Consider the following 17,277-nt stretch of genomic DNA (forward strand, 5'->3'; position numbering starts at 1 on the left):
CAGGCTATGATAGTAGCATTGCTGCCAATTTATGTGTTGCTGCGTGTCACAGACATGGAGGGCTCCACCATGGGCCTAGTCTATCATCTCTTCTCAGAGATGAAGACACACATCAGAGGCTGCAGATCACTGGCGCTTGATCGGTATGTACTTGCTTCTGCAATGATTACTCTCGAGTCTATTAACTATTTAGTATAATACTATAATGTATAATAGTAAATACTATAATCAAAATTCAGCCTGTTAACTAATGTTGCGTCAATGCTTTTACAGTCGGGAAGAGATCTTGGCTATTGTAGACAAGAGATGGACATTTATGAGTCGGCCCATTCATGCGATGGCTGCATTGCTTCATCCTTTCTACAAGAAGCCAACTCTTTTTAATGACAGGAGTCTACTACAGGGCAAGGATGCGTACATTGGCTTGATTTGCGAGGAGGATGAGCAGTTGGACATTGATGCAGAGCTCGCAAGCTATGAAAATAATTTAGGGTCATCCTTTACTAGAGCTGTGGCGTTGAGGCCGGAGGCAACGAAGTTCTCTCTTACATGGTGGCAGAGTTATGGAAGACAAGGTCTTCCAAAGCTCACTCGTATCACTTTACGTGTCCTCTCACAGGTAAAGTTTTCTATCTTTACATTTTTCATACATGTGTTTTGGACTTGAGACCATGGTTCATTGTCCAATCATCAATGTCTATTGTCTATGACCATGTCCAATGTCCATTGTAATTTGTCACCATTGACACGTCACAATGCACATGTGACATGTAGGATTGCTCTGCTGGTGGATGCGAGCGCAATTGGAGCGCTTATTCGCTAATTCACACGAAGATCCGTAATCGACTCAGCACTGCACAGCTAGAGAGATTGGTCTACTGCCGAGCAAATATGAAGCTTGTGCGAGATTACCACGCTTTGGGGACACCCAAGCAGGTTAGAAAGTTGAAACTTTGGGCTAGCGTTTATACATATTACAAGCGAATATTTGTAATTACTAATTACTACTTTCTACGCTGTTAATAATGTGAACACTGAATTGCATTTTGTTTTTTAACAGACAGATCCATCGAAATTGAAGTTGGTCTCGGAGGGGAGTGCAGAGGAGACTGAGCAGCAGCAGCAGCAGCTTGTGAGAAACGATCAGGAGGAGATTATTCGCATGCTGCACAGAGAGCTGGAGAGTGTGGATCGACGTGTGACGAGGTCACGTGCACGAGTTCTCAGTCTCCCGTTAGTCGGGCGAGATGCAGGTCCAGAAGTTTCACGACGAGAGACCATTCGGCGAGGAAAGCTTCCTGTCCGTACTCCTCGGAGACGGGCAAATGAGGCTGTTCCTCTCATTCAGCCTACGGAGGATGATGATCCAGGACAGCAGAGTATGATGGCAGAGCCAGAGTATGATGAAGAGGGCAACGTCCTGACAGATGGGGACTTGCTCTCTTCAGGAGTGTCATCATCCTCATCCGATGAGGAGTTTTGAGATTCAAAGAGTAGAGTCTCGAGAGTCGAGTCGAGACTCTTTGTTATTGCTTAGTGTTTTTTACTTTTGAGTCTTGACTCTTGACATCAGACATTTATGATTTGTTATTTGTATGCTCTAGTATGAGCCTTTTAGGTTGACATCAGACATTTGTTATTTGTATGCTCTAGTATGAGCCTTTCTACGTCTATTTTGTCTTGACAGCCATTGTGTCAAGTATATGATGTGTGTTTTGAAATTAGTACATACTACATGCAAATTGGTTTATTTTGATTCTTGAATGTTTCAAACTTTTATGTACCTTAAATGTAGAAAGGTGTTGAATGTTCTATTGTTTGCCAATGGTACGTATTTTTACGTACATAAAAAATTTTACTGTACGGAACACGGTACAGTACGTACATATACACAACGTACAGTACGTACACATCAACCTTGCAATGAACTGATCTCGAGCCTATGCACTCTTCTCAAGGGCATGAGGAAGGGCTGCACACCTGAGGCTGAGAAAGGACTGCGTTCTAAGCTATGTGACTATGCTGTAAATGCTTATGAATGATATGTTACCTTCACCAGATGACTGTAGCATGTATGGATGATGCACAGAAGGCGGAGGCACTGCTGTAGGGCTGAATACTGTTGTAGAACTGATGCTGGACTGAAACGCAAACTGTATGACTGCTGTGGAACTGTAAATGCAGGGCTGGACTGAACTGAACTGCAGGCGGCTGTGATGTATGCAAAAACGCAGAGATATATGCTGTTTTGGGACCTGTGGAAGTGCTGAATGGCTGCGCCCTATGATCTGCAAGGACTGCTGAGCTGCTGAATGTCTACTAGACTGCTGCGTTGATGTACAAGTACTGCTGTACGGCTGATTGAAGCAAAACGCAGGTTCTCAAGGCTGGAGAAGCAAATGCAGAAGCGCCAATGGTGTTGGATTAGTCTAGGGCTGAAGGCCGGGATGCTCCTAAGGCTGAGGATGAAGGGTGCCTAGCTTCTGAAGACTAAATGGAGAACTAAGCCCTATGCAAGCCTATTTATACTAGATAGGGGTTGGTCAAGTTGGCTGGTCATAATTTAATAAACTTTATGTTTATAAATGACAATAAATGCTAAATAAATACCATAAAATATGGAAAAAAATACCAGATAAATCCTAGTAAATTCCTTAAGGTTTCTGGGATGTTCTAAATGATGCACAGGCATATGAATGCATATTATGCAGGATGTAGAGTGCTTTCTGATGCAAACCCTAAGGCTTCTATTGACTTTACATGCATGAATGATTCTCTCCAAGTGATTTAAGGGACTTGACTGAGTGGCTGACCCGCTAAGGCTGAGGAATGACCTACGTAGCTTGTGCCTTACTTATCCTGGACTGAGGATGTACAATGGGGTCACGGCGTACGACAAATATCATCCTATTGGGTTCTAATAATGTACAAATGTTGCACTGTTGATGATGAGCCAGTTTGTCACCATGCACTGAGTGCAGAGTGCATGTGACACCCGGAGACCGAAAGGTGTGGTTGGACCCATTGGAGGGCGGCCGGCACAGTGTGTGTCTTGCAACCATCCTACATTGTCGCAGTGGCACTGCCTTTGGGACTGCCCCAAAGCGCAACAGGTATGAGAGAGGACCTTTGCCTCTACACGATAGTACAGGCCGCGCTACGCACCATCACTTGGGGGTAGTATTTTGGGTGAGTGAGTCTGGCCTGGCTCTTGCATACGAGGAGGCAGCAGGAGGACATGCTCTCTGAAAATCTTACTGCGGGATTGATACATTTCCAGTCCAGACAACTCAACATAGATTTGGTCTCTGGGGACTAGTCAGAGCTGGGAGGTCATCAGCAGCATTGCCACATGGCATATATGGCGGGCCAGATGTAGTGAGGCCATCGAGGGCACTTTCACCCCTCCATCTGAGTCCATCTGCTCCATATGGACAGACATATTCATACCCTCTGCGGCCAGTGAGGGAAGCTAGAGGGAGGTTTGGATTGCATGTGTATATGGCTAGAGGCTTTCCTGTGCACATGGCGCTCGGGTCCCTTTCTCTCTGATTGGGACAGTGAGATCACTTGGAATTACAGGCCACCCTATTGGCTCTCCTCCCCCCCCCCCCCCCCCCCTCTTCTTTTATGGGGTGGAATGCGGCCAGCCATGGAGGGAACCACCCTCCCCAGTTCCTACTTGCCTCTCTTTGGAGGGTTCTGCACATGTACATTTAGCCTGGGGCAGTTTACTTTTTTAACTAATAGAAGGATCTTTTCACTGAGAAAAAGAAGAAGACAGGAGGGTTTTCCCATCCAGCAGTAATATTGCTTGTCGGTGTGAGAATACTTGGGAGACAAATCATAGTTGCTGGGTGTTTCAAAAACACCCTTTTGATAATATATTTCGTACACATTATACGAAAGTGCTTTTTGCTGCAACTTTAAGTTCTTTCTGAAATGATGTATTCATGAGTTTTAGTTCTCTCATTGATGTGCAGTTGTTTTTTTGAATTTGATGTGGCTATCCAGGACTGCTGACGAAGATTTTGGTATGCTTTTAGAAGCAGCTGTTTGTTATGATCGTCGTGTTAGTGCTCTTTTGGGGGAAGAAGATTCTTTAACTGGCATCGATTCTGAATTTGAGGCAACCAGCGGTCCCTTTCCTCATCTTTTCATCATAGTGACTGGTCTGTCTGTGCCTTTGCCCTGCCTAGTATACTTATTTTTGGTTATGCTGAAATGTTTCTGTCTCATGTTGTAAGAATCATACAAGGTTACAGATAATGTTGACTGTTTGTGTGTCAAGGAAAGGGGCCTATGAGGAAAGAATACGAGAAGCGGATACAGAAGTTACGTCTTCGACGCGTAGCTTTTCGTACAATGTGGGTTGCTTCCAATGATTACCCACTTCTGCTTGGTAAGGATATGTTTGAAGTGAACTGAATTGCACTTAAGTTGTTGAGTTCCAGAATTCCTACTGTTTCCAGTTTTATGTTGAGCAACAGTTGTACATTCTTAGTGCCATGACCTTCCAGTAGAAGGGGCCTATAGGTTCTCATCAGGAAATCAGTCAGTAGGCAATGAACAGCAGCAGCACCTTCTTGTTATCAGGGCCTAGCTTGTAGAGATCTGGTAGTGAAAGTGATGCGATTAGCTGCTATAAGTATGGGATTATCTTCATTGAGCAGTCCCCACGCCCAGTGATGCATGCGTGCCCAGGATTTTGTTTTTCTTCACATGGTGTTCCTTTGGTTTTCCTGAGTTGCAGCAAGCGATGCCATGCCGAGGTCACCTGTTTTGAGTGGCACCCATTTCATGCCTCATGTGATGGAGAGCAAGGAGTGATAGGAGTGGCTAGAGTAAATGGGGGTGCGAGGTAATGGGGGGATCTACCATATGGAGTGGTTGTGGTAGATCTACCTCGGGGAGTGGGGGCAAGAGATCCCTACACTACTGTATACGGTGTAATGTGTGAGCAGTATTAATACCACCACTACTACTGCAACCACCACCATAACAACCACCACTATCGCAACCAGCACGATAACAACCTCCACATGCTTCATCATGACATCTATATTCAGGTGTGACCAACTGCTTCACAGTAATGCAGACAGTTGACTCCTAGCATGAGTGTCTATGTAGACTTCACCTGTATGGTTTGTCAGCCAAGCAGCATCATGTCAGCAAGATAGACTCTAGGCAGCTAGTGCAACTCCACATGGCTTTGCATTCTGCTTGAGCTTGGCATCACTTCAATCCACATCCCCTTCAGCTTGGCACCTTTAGCAGCCCTTAGCATCTTCTGTATGCATGTCTTACCATTTGCTGTAATAGCAGTGCATTGTTCTAGTGCCCATTTGTCACGTGGAAGCCTTCTACCCAGGTTACTGAGTTAATTATGCAATTACTGTGGTGCATTAACTTGAGAGAGAGAGAGAGAGAGAGAGAGAGAGAGAGAGAGAGAGAGAGAAAGATATATTAAGCGTCTACTAAAGACCCAATGGGCCTATGAGACCAAAGTGATACAATAATGTCCATGGCATATCTCATCATGGAATGGAAAATAAAACAGAAAGAAAACATAAATATAGCTATCTCACTGGGGTTATACAAAACTGTCCATGGAAACTCATCATGGAATACTAAGAACATAAAAACATGGGAGCAACATCAGTTCCGAGTAGATGGTATACCACTCTCCAAAATGTCAAGCATGGGGCTGACGAGTATGGCCGAGAGGTCTCCCTCATCTATATCACGTGGAAAGGTAGCTCGATGGCGGTGGAGCATGTCCTGGATCTGGAGCTGATGAGGTGATCGTGGCCGACTCAGGGGGTTGGGGGGGGTCGAGGGCGTCGGGGACGCTGGAGTGGAGAGGCTCGGTCCAAGGTAACTCCTCTTGGGCGAGGTAGGCCCAGAGCAGCTCGTGGAGGGTCCATAAGATCCACCGTGTCGGTGTTCTCCACCTCCTGGGCCCGGAAGAAACTGGTGATGGTTGGCTGCCGAGGGAGGGGGCTGGGTGGTTGGGGCCTGTGTCTTAAGAGAGAGAAATGAAATGTTATATTAACGTCTTCAAAAGGCCACAGTGGCCTATGAGACCAAAACATAGTACACAGCTGATGGTGTCTCATCAAAAGGAAGACAAAAAGGACTAAAAAAGTCCTAAAACAGTCCTAAACAGCTATGAAAGGAAAATACTCCTACTGAGGTACAACAAAAGTGTATAATATCTACAACTAGCATAAGACTGGTGTAATCTGCTCATCTCAGTATCTCTCTCATGGGGTGCTGTAAGATAAAGAAACTAAAGTGGTGGGGCAGTCGTCTCCTGTGGTGGTGGGTGATGATGGCTCTAATCCACCGGTGATGAAGCGGCCGTGGACGAGGTCCTGGTAAGCGTGGGCGTCTCGCTCGACAAAGTGCTATGGCTCTGTCACGGGTGACTCCTCCAGAAGGACGTCTGGCTCGTCGAGGGGGTAGTGGAAGTCCTGGTCGTATCTGCCGGGGTGGTCCTGGCCCTGAAAAAAAATGTCTTGGCTCGTTGGCGTGGTGGATCCTAGTGTGCTGTCCTGGCTTGTAGAGGAGAGCCTCTCGATGGCGTCTGAGCTCCAATAAGAAAAGCCGCAAACACCTCTAATCCCCAAACACCTCTAATCCTCAAACTCCATCACATGTCATGATGGTCCAATGTCATGATGGTCCAAAACCCTCTTGGAAGAGACACCAGTATCTCCCTCGTATCTCATAGTACACAGTACATCGGCATATGTAGTGATCCTCTGACTCCACTTCTTGGTGACATAGCTGACAAATGCGGTCTTTTGTCTCCATCCCCTCGTATTTGCCAGTCTCTACCCTCAGCTGATGTGATGAAGTGCAGATCTGTCCGATGGCACTGCGAATGCCATGTGAGAGATGGGTGTCCATGTATGTAGACCGTGTCACAAAGCCATCTGGGGAGAGATGTAGAAAATGGTCCCGATAGTGGGCCATCTTTGTGCCTAGTGGTAGGGGGGGCTGGACCATGTCCTTTCTGCATCTAGCCTCACGATGTCCATCCTAATCACCCTATTCTGCTCAGAGCGACTAAGGTCCAAGAAGGGGCAGTCCAGGCTGTAATCAAATGGAGGGAGTGCATCAATCGTCATGCCATGTAATCTCAGCCAGGTACACATCTGGGTGTACCAACATCGTGTATCGCTGTCTGTTGCTAACTGCCTGGAGGAGATAAGTGCTAGGTGTGGGTATCTCTGTCTGGGAGCTCCCATATGCTCTGCAAAAATGTCACTGACTGGAACAGGGCTTCGGTAACCATTGGTGCGGCTCCTATCTCTGCTCTGACAATCTCATGAGGTACCGATGGTTTGCTCTGAATCATGCGTGTGATCATAGTCACCAGTGGTTTCTCTAGTACCTGCCATCCATCATAGAAATCTCTCTGGTCCGACTTGGTTGACAAGCGGCTCCCAGGTTGGGTCCCCATATGGGCGAGTCATATAGGAGTGTAGGTGTGACCAATGTGTCAAACAACCAGAGTTTGGTGCGCGGCTCCTGAAACTGAATGTAGGCACATTGTCTCTCTAGTGCCCCTAGGGCTGCATATCCACGTGCCAATCTAGCCTCTGCTGCCTGCCTCATAGAGAACTGCGGTCCACTGAATGTGACTCCTAGGTACACATGATCTGGTGTACTCCACTGATTCACCTCTAAAAGTGAACTGATGGTCGGATCTAGTCACCCAGGCCTGTGCGGTATTGAAGACCATAATCTTAGTCTTCCCAAGGTTCACTGTGAGGTCCCTATCTACACAAAACGATTGCAAAGCATCCAAATGCTGTTGCAAACCCTCAGGGGAGTCTACAATAAGTACAATGTCATCGGCATATAGTAGTATGGGTATCCAAACCCCTGCGAGACTGGCCCCATGCCCCCCCATCCTGTCAATGTAGTCGGATATCTCATCAATGTGAAGTCCAAAAAGGGTGGGTGATAGTGGGCATCCCTGCTTCACCCCAATGGTTCTAGTCACTGTATCCGACATGCCTCCGCGAGTGTGTGCTCTGCCTATCACCGCCTCATATAATGCATAAATGCCCCACTGCATCTCCTCAGGAACACCAATGTCATGCAATCTGCTCATGAGTCTGGCACGTGGCACCGTGTCAAAGGCTTTGCAAAAGTCCACAAAGCAGCAATATATCCTCTTCCCCCGTGCTTGTCCCTCCTCAATGAGAGACCCTGAGGGTAAATATGTGATTCAAAGTCGTGAAACCTCGTCTGAAACCTGCCTGTCCAGGTGCTTTGAGTCCATGTATCTCAGCCCATCTGCTCAGCTCTCGATCCAAAATAGATCCGAATATCTTGGCCAAGCAATGGCCAATCATGATGGTCTTGTAGTTCCCTGGTATCATGGGGTCACCACTCTTAAATAGAGGTACAATATTATGTGCCAACCAACTGTTTGGGAAACCTTTGCAAATGGCCCTGTTAAACATGTGTACTAGCAGTGGTGCCGATACATCTTTGGCATGTGAAAAATGTTCTGCCACCAGACCATCCTGATCTTGGGCTCTTCCATTACGTTGTCTGTCAATAGCATCCAAAACCATCCGAATGGTGACAAAAGTACTATGATCCGGTGAGTCGCTGACGGATGAGGGATGGGGGGCTGCCCTGGTACTTCATATAAAGTTCTTGCATATTTATGCCATGCCTCAGGTGCTGTGATAGGTGTGGGTGGCTGTTGCTCATGGAACATCTTCCACGCCCTCTTACTGTCCTGCCCCAAAAATAGTTGGTATATCTCCATCTCAAGCTTAGCTAGGTAATCCCGCTTCTTCTTTTGCACAAGGCGTTTGAAGAGTGTTCTAGCTTGACTATGTGTGTGGATGCCAAGGGTGATCTCCTGCTGCAAGCGGTCACGAGTCTCGCGACATTCATCATCGTAGCAACCATTCTGTGGGGCCGTATGGCAATGAGGGGTAGAAAGAGGGGGGGTATACGGGAAAGCATATGCTGCTGAACCATGTAATACCTTTGCTAACTCTTTCGTAAGCTCATCAAGTGGACTGCTTGGGTCAAGAGCGAACAGACCATACTAGAGGGTGGTGTGCCTCATATCCACAAGTCACAGAAAATGTCAAATATGCATGGTCTGCTGCTATCCCAATGGGTCTGCCCGAAATGGAGAGATCCTGTATATCATGTATCAAGGTAGGTGAGCCCATCAGGTAATCCACTGTACTAGCTCCTCCCTTTTTGTTCCAGCATGTGAGAGCATCTGAACCTGGCCAACGGGATAGGTCATTATAGATAACTAGCCCGTGTGCACTCCCCAAAGCTAGGAAGTGTCTCCCATATTCTGTCACCTCTCCTGTGTCCTGGGCAGATCTCTGCATCCCTATCTTATCCGTTGATAGCTCGCGGTACATGGGCTCATCCGTAGCATAGAGAGAGAGAGAGAGAGAGAGAGAGAGAGAGAGAGAGAGAAAGTTGTATTAAATGTCTTCAAAAGACCATAAGGTCTATGAGACATAAATATTACGTGTTATAAAAAACTGGTAAACAGATGAAAAAGACAAAAAAATGCTGCCTAGCTAAAGCCCCAAGGCTTTGGGCCTTGGGGCAGGTGTACATCATGTAGCTCGTGTGTCCATGCCATCCACATCTACGTTATTGATACAGCTCTGATATCGCTCAAGTATGTCCTGGATCTGAAGCTGCTGTGTCGAGCATATGCACCTAAGGGCGTAGATGTCGGCTCGTAAGATCTAGCATGCTCTCTCAATGGTGACCCCTCGCTGATGGGTGCTCTGGGTAAGGCACTGGCGGGTCTACTTGAGCTGGGGCTCCTCCTGCTCACCAGTACGTCTGGTCAGCTCGGGGGTTGTCTGGGCTAAAAACTATGTGAGGACTCTTTGTGATGTGTCCCGTCCTCGTCTCTGTGCCCCTGAGTAGTCTCTCTGTTGGCGACCCATCTCCAGCAGACATAGGCCTAGGCAATGTGGATCCTCGTAATCCATCACCCTGGAGAGGGGGCCAAATCCCTCCCTGAATAGGCAATGGTATCAGCCCTGAATCTCATAGTATATTGGGCATTTGCAGAGATAGTGCTCGTCTGTCTCTATCTGCCTAGTGCTACATTTGACAGATCCTCTGCTCCTCCTGTATGTCCTCGTATCTCCCTGTCTCTATCCTCAGCGAGTGTAAATGAGATTCGGATCATGGCATGCGACGTGTGTGTGAGCTTGAGGAAATGCTCACACCAGATGGATTAATACAGCGGCCACACTACCTACAAAGACACATGTCACATGCCGAGAGAAATGAAATGAAATGTTATATTAATGTCTTCAAAAGGCCATAATGACCTACAAAGACACACGTCACATGCCGAGAGAAATGAAATGAAATGTTATATTAACGTCTTCAAAAGGCCATAATGACTTGAGAGAGAGAGAAAGAAAGAAAGAAAGAAAGATTTTATTAACGTCTTCCAAAAGACCGAACTCGGCCTATGAGACAAATCGGAGTACATGTATGGGGTATCCTCTGTCATCCCAACAAAATGAAAAAGTACTGAATAAAAAAGTACTGAATAAAAAAGCTGAATCTGGGTGTGCAGGGGATGGAGCTCTACTACTAGGAGAATGCAAGCTATATGCATGGAGTATACAATCATGATATGCAACCTAGCTAGCTCCATCCTGTACCATACTGGGGGTATAAAATGGTATACAACAGTGAAGAGGGTGTCCACAGCTCCCTGAAGAACATGCCTGGGTGTGCTCTGAAGCGAGCCAGTCGCTCTGCACCCTCTCTGTGAAACTGAGCTCTGATCTCTGTCATCTCTCTCTGGTATAGGCGTGGTGTCCGAAAGCCAGGTGTCCTCTGTCTCCTGCGGGCTCTAAGTGTCTCTGCTCTCTGGAGAGCAATTCCCTGCCGTGTAGGGGCTGGGAGGGGTATGGATCTCTGAAAAAATGTAGTAATCTGTGTCTGTCGCCCCCCTCTGGAGCTGTTTGAGCCTGTAATAATGTCTCTTTGTGGCGCTGTATGTCTAGAATATATCTCCCCAGTATGCGCTGGTCTGCTGCCTCAAAGATCTGGCGTAGGGAATGTGGCTCTCTGAATAAAATGGGATATCTCTCTCTGATGGCTGTGTATATGCTCTGCATCTGCATACATAATGCTCCTCACTCTCCACCTCCTCTCTGCACAATCTGCATACCCTCTCCTCTCGGGGGATCCGTGCTGCTCTGCCAGTCTCAATCTCCAGTCGGTGTGATGAAACTCTGAGCTGACCAATAGCCACTCGGGAGCCGTGCGCTAAAAAGCCCTCCATGTATCTAGGCCTCTCTATAAATCCATCATCAGTGATACTCATGAAGTGATCTCTGTAGTATAGCATCTTCGGTGGAAGAGGCTGTGTAGGCGATATCCATGTCTCTCGTGTATAGAGCTGCCATAGATCCTGTCTCAATACTCTGTTCCTCTCACTATGAGAGAGACGGATATGTGGTGCATCCCTGTCATACTGGAATGGTGGTAGATGATCCATGTCTAGGCCATGCTGTGAGAACCAATGTGTGACCTGTGAATACCATGATCCTTTGTCTCCTGCCTCAGCCAACTGTCTAGATGCCTGAAAAGCTCTGTATGATAATCTGTCCTGTGGCATCTCTCTGAATCTGTCTAGCAGGCATATAGTCTGAAATATGGCCTCTACCATCATAGGAGGCGCAGCAAACTCTGCTCGGATAATGTCATGAGGTATTGACGGTTTGCTGCGTATCATGCGTGCCATCATGAGGGCCTGTGGTCTCTCTATCTGTGTCCACCAATGGGTAGCAAGGCCTGGCGCCCATACTGTTGCTCCATACATCAATGCCGGTGTGACTAATGTGTCAAATAGCCACCCCTTCGTCCGAGGCTCCTGAAAATGCGCCTGGTGGCACTGTCTCTCTAGCATAGCCAATGCTGCATATCCTCGTGTCAATCTAGCTCTGGCTGCTGAACCCATGGTAAAGCGTGTGGCTGCTGCAGAGAAGGTAACCCCTAGGTACACGTATGATGTCACCACCTCCACCTGGCATCCTGCGAGAGTGAATGTCAGCTGACTCCTGCCCTGTCTCGATGTATGAAAGACCATAACCTTGGTTTTCCCAAGGTTTACAGTAAGACCCCTCTGTGTGCAGAAATCATCGAGTGCATGTAGATGCTGCTGTAGACCACTTGGGGACTCAGACACTAATACAATATCATCAGCATAGAGCATAATATGTACTGAGGTACCTGCTAAATCAACTCCATCTCCGCCTCCCCGTGTAATGAAGTCAGCCACCTCATCAATGTATAACCCAAATAGCGTGGGGGAAAGTGGGCATCCTTGCTTCACACCAATGGTGCTAGCAATAGTCTCGGACATACCTCCTGGACATCTGACTCGCCCAAAAACCTGCTCATATAATGCATAGATGTCCCATGTCATATTTGCTGGTATGCCAAGAGACTGCAGGCGCTGAAAGAGCCTCTCTCGTGGTACTGTGTCAAATGCCTTGCGGAAATCCACAAAGCAGCAATAGAGCTTTCTCTTCTTCACTCTGGCCTGATCAATCATACATCTCAAAGTGAGAGAGAGAGAGAGAGAGAGAGAAGAAGATGGTGATGATGATGATGAAGATGAAGATTCACGGCAGAGAGACCCCCAGTGGCTCTTACATTGCAGAAACCTGCACAAGACTCCAAGGCCCTCCTATGGGAGGAGGATCCGCTTCTACCGCCCCATATATAAGCTCTACAGCACCAGGTACAGGTGAAACGACCCAAGACACCTCACAAAAAGCCTTCCAGTAGATTATTGAGTTAATTGTCCAATTACTGTGGTGCATTAACAAGAGAGACAGAGAGACACCAGACATGTGATTGGGTCACAAAACCCGCTGAAGGTCCCCACCTCTCAGTAGATTTGCTTTATTATGAAGTTGATATAGATCCTTGACCTTGACCTTCTGATTTCTCCTTCCTTCCTCTTGATGATTCTGGCTTGTTGTATCCAGGTTGACCAATAGCGAGTCTTGCTCTGCTTCAAACAGTTTTTTGCTAGAACAACCTGTCTATCAGAAACTCTTCGGTATACCCTTTGTCGTGCAAGTAGCTCTAGCAAGACTCTTGACTTTGCTCTCTGCTGTTGTCTCGCTCTTTGATTCCTTCCTGGGGATGCCTCCGTGATACTCTGCTGATGTAATAAAAAATTAGATGACTGAAATGGGAGGAGGAAGGGCCTTTTCATAGGGCTATCTGCCCTTCTGAGCAGCCGCCTGACCTGCCTGGCCACTGTGCAAGTCTTCCAAGCCTGTTTGGCCACCTGTCCGGCTTGACCAGTCCAGCAGTCTCCTGCACTATCTGCTCGGCTGCATGATTTGGGCATCTTGCCTCCTGATTAACATGGACTGATGTTTTGTGCTTGGCAGTTGGCCTAATAAGCTGACAGACATGTGAACATACGCCAACTCCAAGTGGGTTACAAAACCGTGGGATTCACACATGCCTCAACCTATCCAAGCCTAAGCTGATGACGACTGGTTGAGATGCCCCTGGTCTAGGATTCAAAACAGGGCACAATGCTCATTGAGACCCAAAAATGGCAAACAATGATTGATAGTATCTCCACGTGTGGTGCCCAAGTGCAAGGTGCACATGACACTATTTTCCTAGCACAGACATAGCTGCTGTCTGGCCCATTTGCTACCTCCTGTGTACATTGTGCAATGGCCATGGAAGCATGTGATATGTAAGTCACGTGCAAGAGCTGAGCCAAACAAGACTGAGCTGAGGTCGAGGAATGAAGTAGGCATCCGCAAGGCTACTAGTTGATGTTGGTGGTTATGATAATCAGATTATTATGAAGTCGTTTCCAGAGTTCAATGAGAATGCGGCATGGCAAACCTTTGGCTGAGGAACAGTTGTAGATATCTCCTGCCCTTTGAACAGGTTTTAGCTGTGGGTACTCCATGCAACTTAAGAATTCATGAAAAATCCGGCACAGCTGGGTGGGCATCTAAAGTGGTCCTTAAAATGGCGCAAGGATCGCATGAGATGTAACATTAGATGCATGTGTAATGCTAGGTCTGCTAGTTAGGGTTATGGTTTGCTAGGTAAGGGATTGGCCATTTTTTGAGCCATAATCTACAGAGGAATGAAAGAGGCTACGAGCATGAGGCAGGGCACAACCAGAAACAGTAGGTTGGCTACCAGTTAACACAAGTGTGTAGTAACAGAAGGATGCCTACCAGCATGAACCAGCATATTGAGGTCTAAGAAATAGAACCACTTTTCCCCCATTCTGCACATGTTCAACAAATCTTTTGGTGCAGCTGACCAGTCTGCAAGAGCATCATAATCAGCTATGACAAGCAACTTGAACATCAGCAATTGATATATATCAGTTGAGGACTTTGTACTGCAGGCAGTGGGGAGAAGACTACAAAATGTTATTTTGTTTTGTTCACAGCCCTATTTTTTGAGAGCACAAGAGTCAATACAGAAGCTCTAGCTCTATTTTTGTACAAGCAGTTATTGAAGTTTAACAGATACTGAAGTTGGCATCTCTTCTTTTTATGTCCAGGTTCAGCAGATCTCGGTGTTTGTCTGCATACATCCTCTTCAGGACTAGATCTTCCCATGAAAGTAAGAACTGAAGGTTTTGTCCTGGCATTCAAGGAAGCTGTACAATTTTTTTTGAGATACAGATTTGTTTTATAAGAACTGCTTTTCATGTTGTTTGATGGGGATGTAAGTTGTTGAATGTTTAGGTAGTTGACATGTTTGGATGCGGCCTCCCTGTCTGCGCTGTTTCTTATTCATGGTATTCTTTTTCTGCATCTGTCGTTTGTTTACAAGCTGTTGGTTCATGTGACACGCTGATTTCGTTTGTTCAACTGAACATTATATTTCCCTTCAACGGCCAAGTATCAATGAGCTTGTGAAGGATGGCGAAAACGGCCTCCTGTTTTGGTCCTCATCACAACTGGCAACCCAATTTTTGGTAAAGACTCTCTCTCTCTCTCTCTCTCTCTCTCTCTCTCTCTCATGCTGAAGCAGTATTTTTTCATTTGGCTAAATTTAGAAAAAAAGGCTATCAAAAAAAAGAAGAGAGAATTCTGGGGAATTTTGGCTAAGATTCTCCTGCTTGTCATGTATGGTGATCATCTATTAAGTGTTCAAGAATGAGCCTTGGGAGGTGGATGGTCACCAAAAATAAGGCTTTTTTAAAGGGAGTGTATAGATATTCCGTATAAGAAAATGGGAAATGAGCCTTAAAGAAGAGGAGAGAGGTATGGGGGAAGGGGCTTGAAAAGGGGGAGGGTCACAATCTTTGGCTACAGAATTCAAGAGGGGTCCTCCCGAAAAAAACGCCGTGCTGAAGCTTTGATGGTATCTTGAGGATCCACCAGTCAAAGTAGATAACATGCTTCCTCAACTTAGATATAATTCTTCAGAATTATGTTTTCTAATGCACTTCATGCACACTTAAATTTATCAATCGCTGTTGTAGGAGCTGTTCAAGGGCTTTCCTCATGAGTGTAATCTTTTGGGTAAGCTGCGAAATGGAGCTTTAGCCTCTGGGTCAAGTTCTCGGTGGGCTGAAGAATGGGAGAAAAATGTGGTTCCTCTCATTACAAAGGTATTGTTCTTGGATCTGTTTTCCCATCATCAAAAATCTTCCCCAAATAGTGAGTAATGCATTGGCAATGTTGCAGCTTGTGTAAGTGTGGCAGTGCATGATCAGCGAGCTGTTCAGTAGTAGTGATTCAGAAGGTGGATGGAGCATCATCTCAGTTGTACATCTTTTGGGAATAATCATACTGTCGTTTATAGGGGACTAACATGGAGGGGCTACTACAATAATAAGTCAGCAAAGAGATTTTCACAGTCTTGTTTACCTATCTATGTATTGATAAAATGCAAGCAAAGTGTTGAGCTAAGGTAGATCAAATGCAAGAATCAACATCATTAGCATGTAATTAAGATGATTAAGATGAGATTAGTGAGTAAATAAGCTAATAGGATAATGTAGACATGGATACTAAAAAAACCAGCAATTTTTCATTGTGTCAATGTCTCAATTTATAGGTTGTACATCTACAAGATATCAAGCATCTAATTCCATTGATTTTTTTTTTTGATTTGTGTCACCTCCTCTACATTTGGGGCATCTTTTCTTTAGAATCTTTCCTCATCCCTATATTCACTCATGCTATCCTTGATTATCTCATCAGTAGATATCTCTCACTTTTTCACTACTACCCACTCAATTATACTATCTTTTACAGCCTCTTACTACTAAGGGTTTGGTCTCGCACACATCCATTCACTTACATATTTCAACACCTCTCCTCAAGTAAATAACTCCAGCACACTTGGACTTTATACGAAGTTTTCCTCTTACTTCGTAGCCCACGATCAGTGCCTCAAGTCCCTAGCCCACGATTAGTGCCTCAAGTCCCTAACTCATAGTCTTTGACACTCTCTCTCTATGTGTCCAAGACTACTACAAGTGTTCGTGACCTTGACTAAAGTGCTCACACATACATCTACCACATGGCCTAGATCATCGGTGGCTTAGAGGTGGTTTTTGTATTGGGGCAGGTTACATTGGGTTGTGGGGTTTCTCTCTTTCTCTCTCAGAAAAGATGTCTTGACTCCTCTTCCTTAGGAGTCTCCATGAAGTTTGTCGATGTGGATCCTTCTTTATTGGGTTTGCTGTAGCAGTCTCTAGCCATATGTCTTGGCTTCCCACAGTTGCGGCAGCAAGTGAAGGTCCTTCCTTCTCCCCTGTCTCGTCTCTAGTCATATGTCTTGGCTTCCCACAGTTGCGGCAGCAAGTGAAGGTCCTTCCTTCTCCCCTGTCTCGTCCTCGTCCTCGTCCTCGTGAGAATCCTCCTCAGGTGTAGAATGCTCTTTCCTCTCCAGTTGTTGGGTCCAACCCTTTCTTCTCTTTGACCTTGGTCTCTTGCTCTAGTAGAGCTCCTTCTATGTCATGCAGCTTCAATTCAGGTATATTCTTTAAGGTTGTCATAATATTTTCATATTCTCCTTTGTCCACTCTTCAGAAGCACTGCTAGTGTCTCATCATCCTCTATCTTCTTACCAATGGCTGTCAGTTGTTGCTTAATGCTTTTGTATTTGTTTAAGTGTGTGGTTAGAGGTTCACTTTCCTTCATGTCAAGTTTGTAAAATTGCATTAGCAGATTTAAATATCTTTGAATTTTTGCTTGAGTGTCAAATAAT

General features: G+C 45.9%; 2 protein-coding genes across 4 annotated transcripts in view; both read left to right on the forward strand.

The window, feature by feature from the left end:
* The window catches only part of LOC147612949 (UDP-Glycosyltransferase superfamily protein), a 127,145-nt gene extending 111,048 nt beyond the window's left edge, over positions 1-16,097 (forward strand). For 2 of the 3 annotated variants that reach the window (XM_086782224.1, XM_086782223.1), the window contains 7 exons: positions 4,015-4,172; positions 4,292-4,402; positions 14,612-14,673; positions 14,799-14,851; positions 14,956-15,031; positions 15,542-15,670; positions 15,747-16,097. In XM_086782224.1, coding sequence (XP_086638350.1) covers positions 4,015-4,172; positions 4,292-4,402; positions 14,612-14,673; positions 14,799-14,851; positions 14,956-15,031; positions 15,542-15,670; positions 15,747-15,755 — 598 coding nt within the window. In that variant the 3' untranslated portion in view covers positions 15,756-16,097. Of the gene's footprint in view, positions 1-4,014; positions 4,173-4,291; positions 4,403-14,611; positions 14,674-14,783; positions 14,853-14,955; positions 15,032-15,541; positions 15,671-15,746 lie in introns of those variants that run through there. The other variant, XM_086782225.1, reaches the window with a different exon arrangement.
* On the forward strand, positions 33-1,667 carry LOC147612951 (uncharacterized). Its single transcript, XM_086782222.1, has 4 exons — positions 33-143; positions 274-619; positions 775-936; positions 1,061-1,667. The coding sequence occupies exons 1-4, from the start codon at positions 55-57 to the stop codon at positions 1,481-1,483; spliced, it is 1,020 nt and encodes a 339-aa protein (XP_086638348.1). The 5' UTR covers positions 33-54; the 3' UTR covers positions 1,484-1,667.
* Positions 16,098-17,277: the final 1,180 nt, after the last annotated feature.

This window comes from Cibotium barometz, chromosome 44 (genome assembly GCF_041138505.1).
Source record: "Cibotium barometz isolate CiBa-2024 chromosome 44, ASM4113850v1, whole genome shotgun sequence".
NCBI classification, from domain to species: domain Eukaryota; kingdom Viridiplantae; phylum Streptophyta; class Polypodiopsida; order Cyatheales; family Cibotiaceae; genus Cibotium; species Cibotium barometz.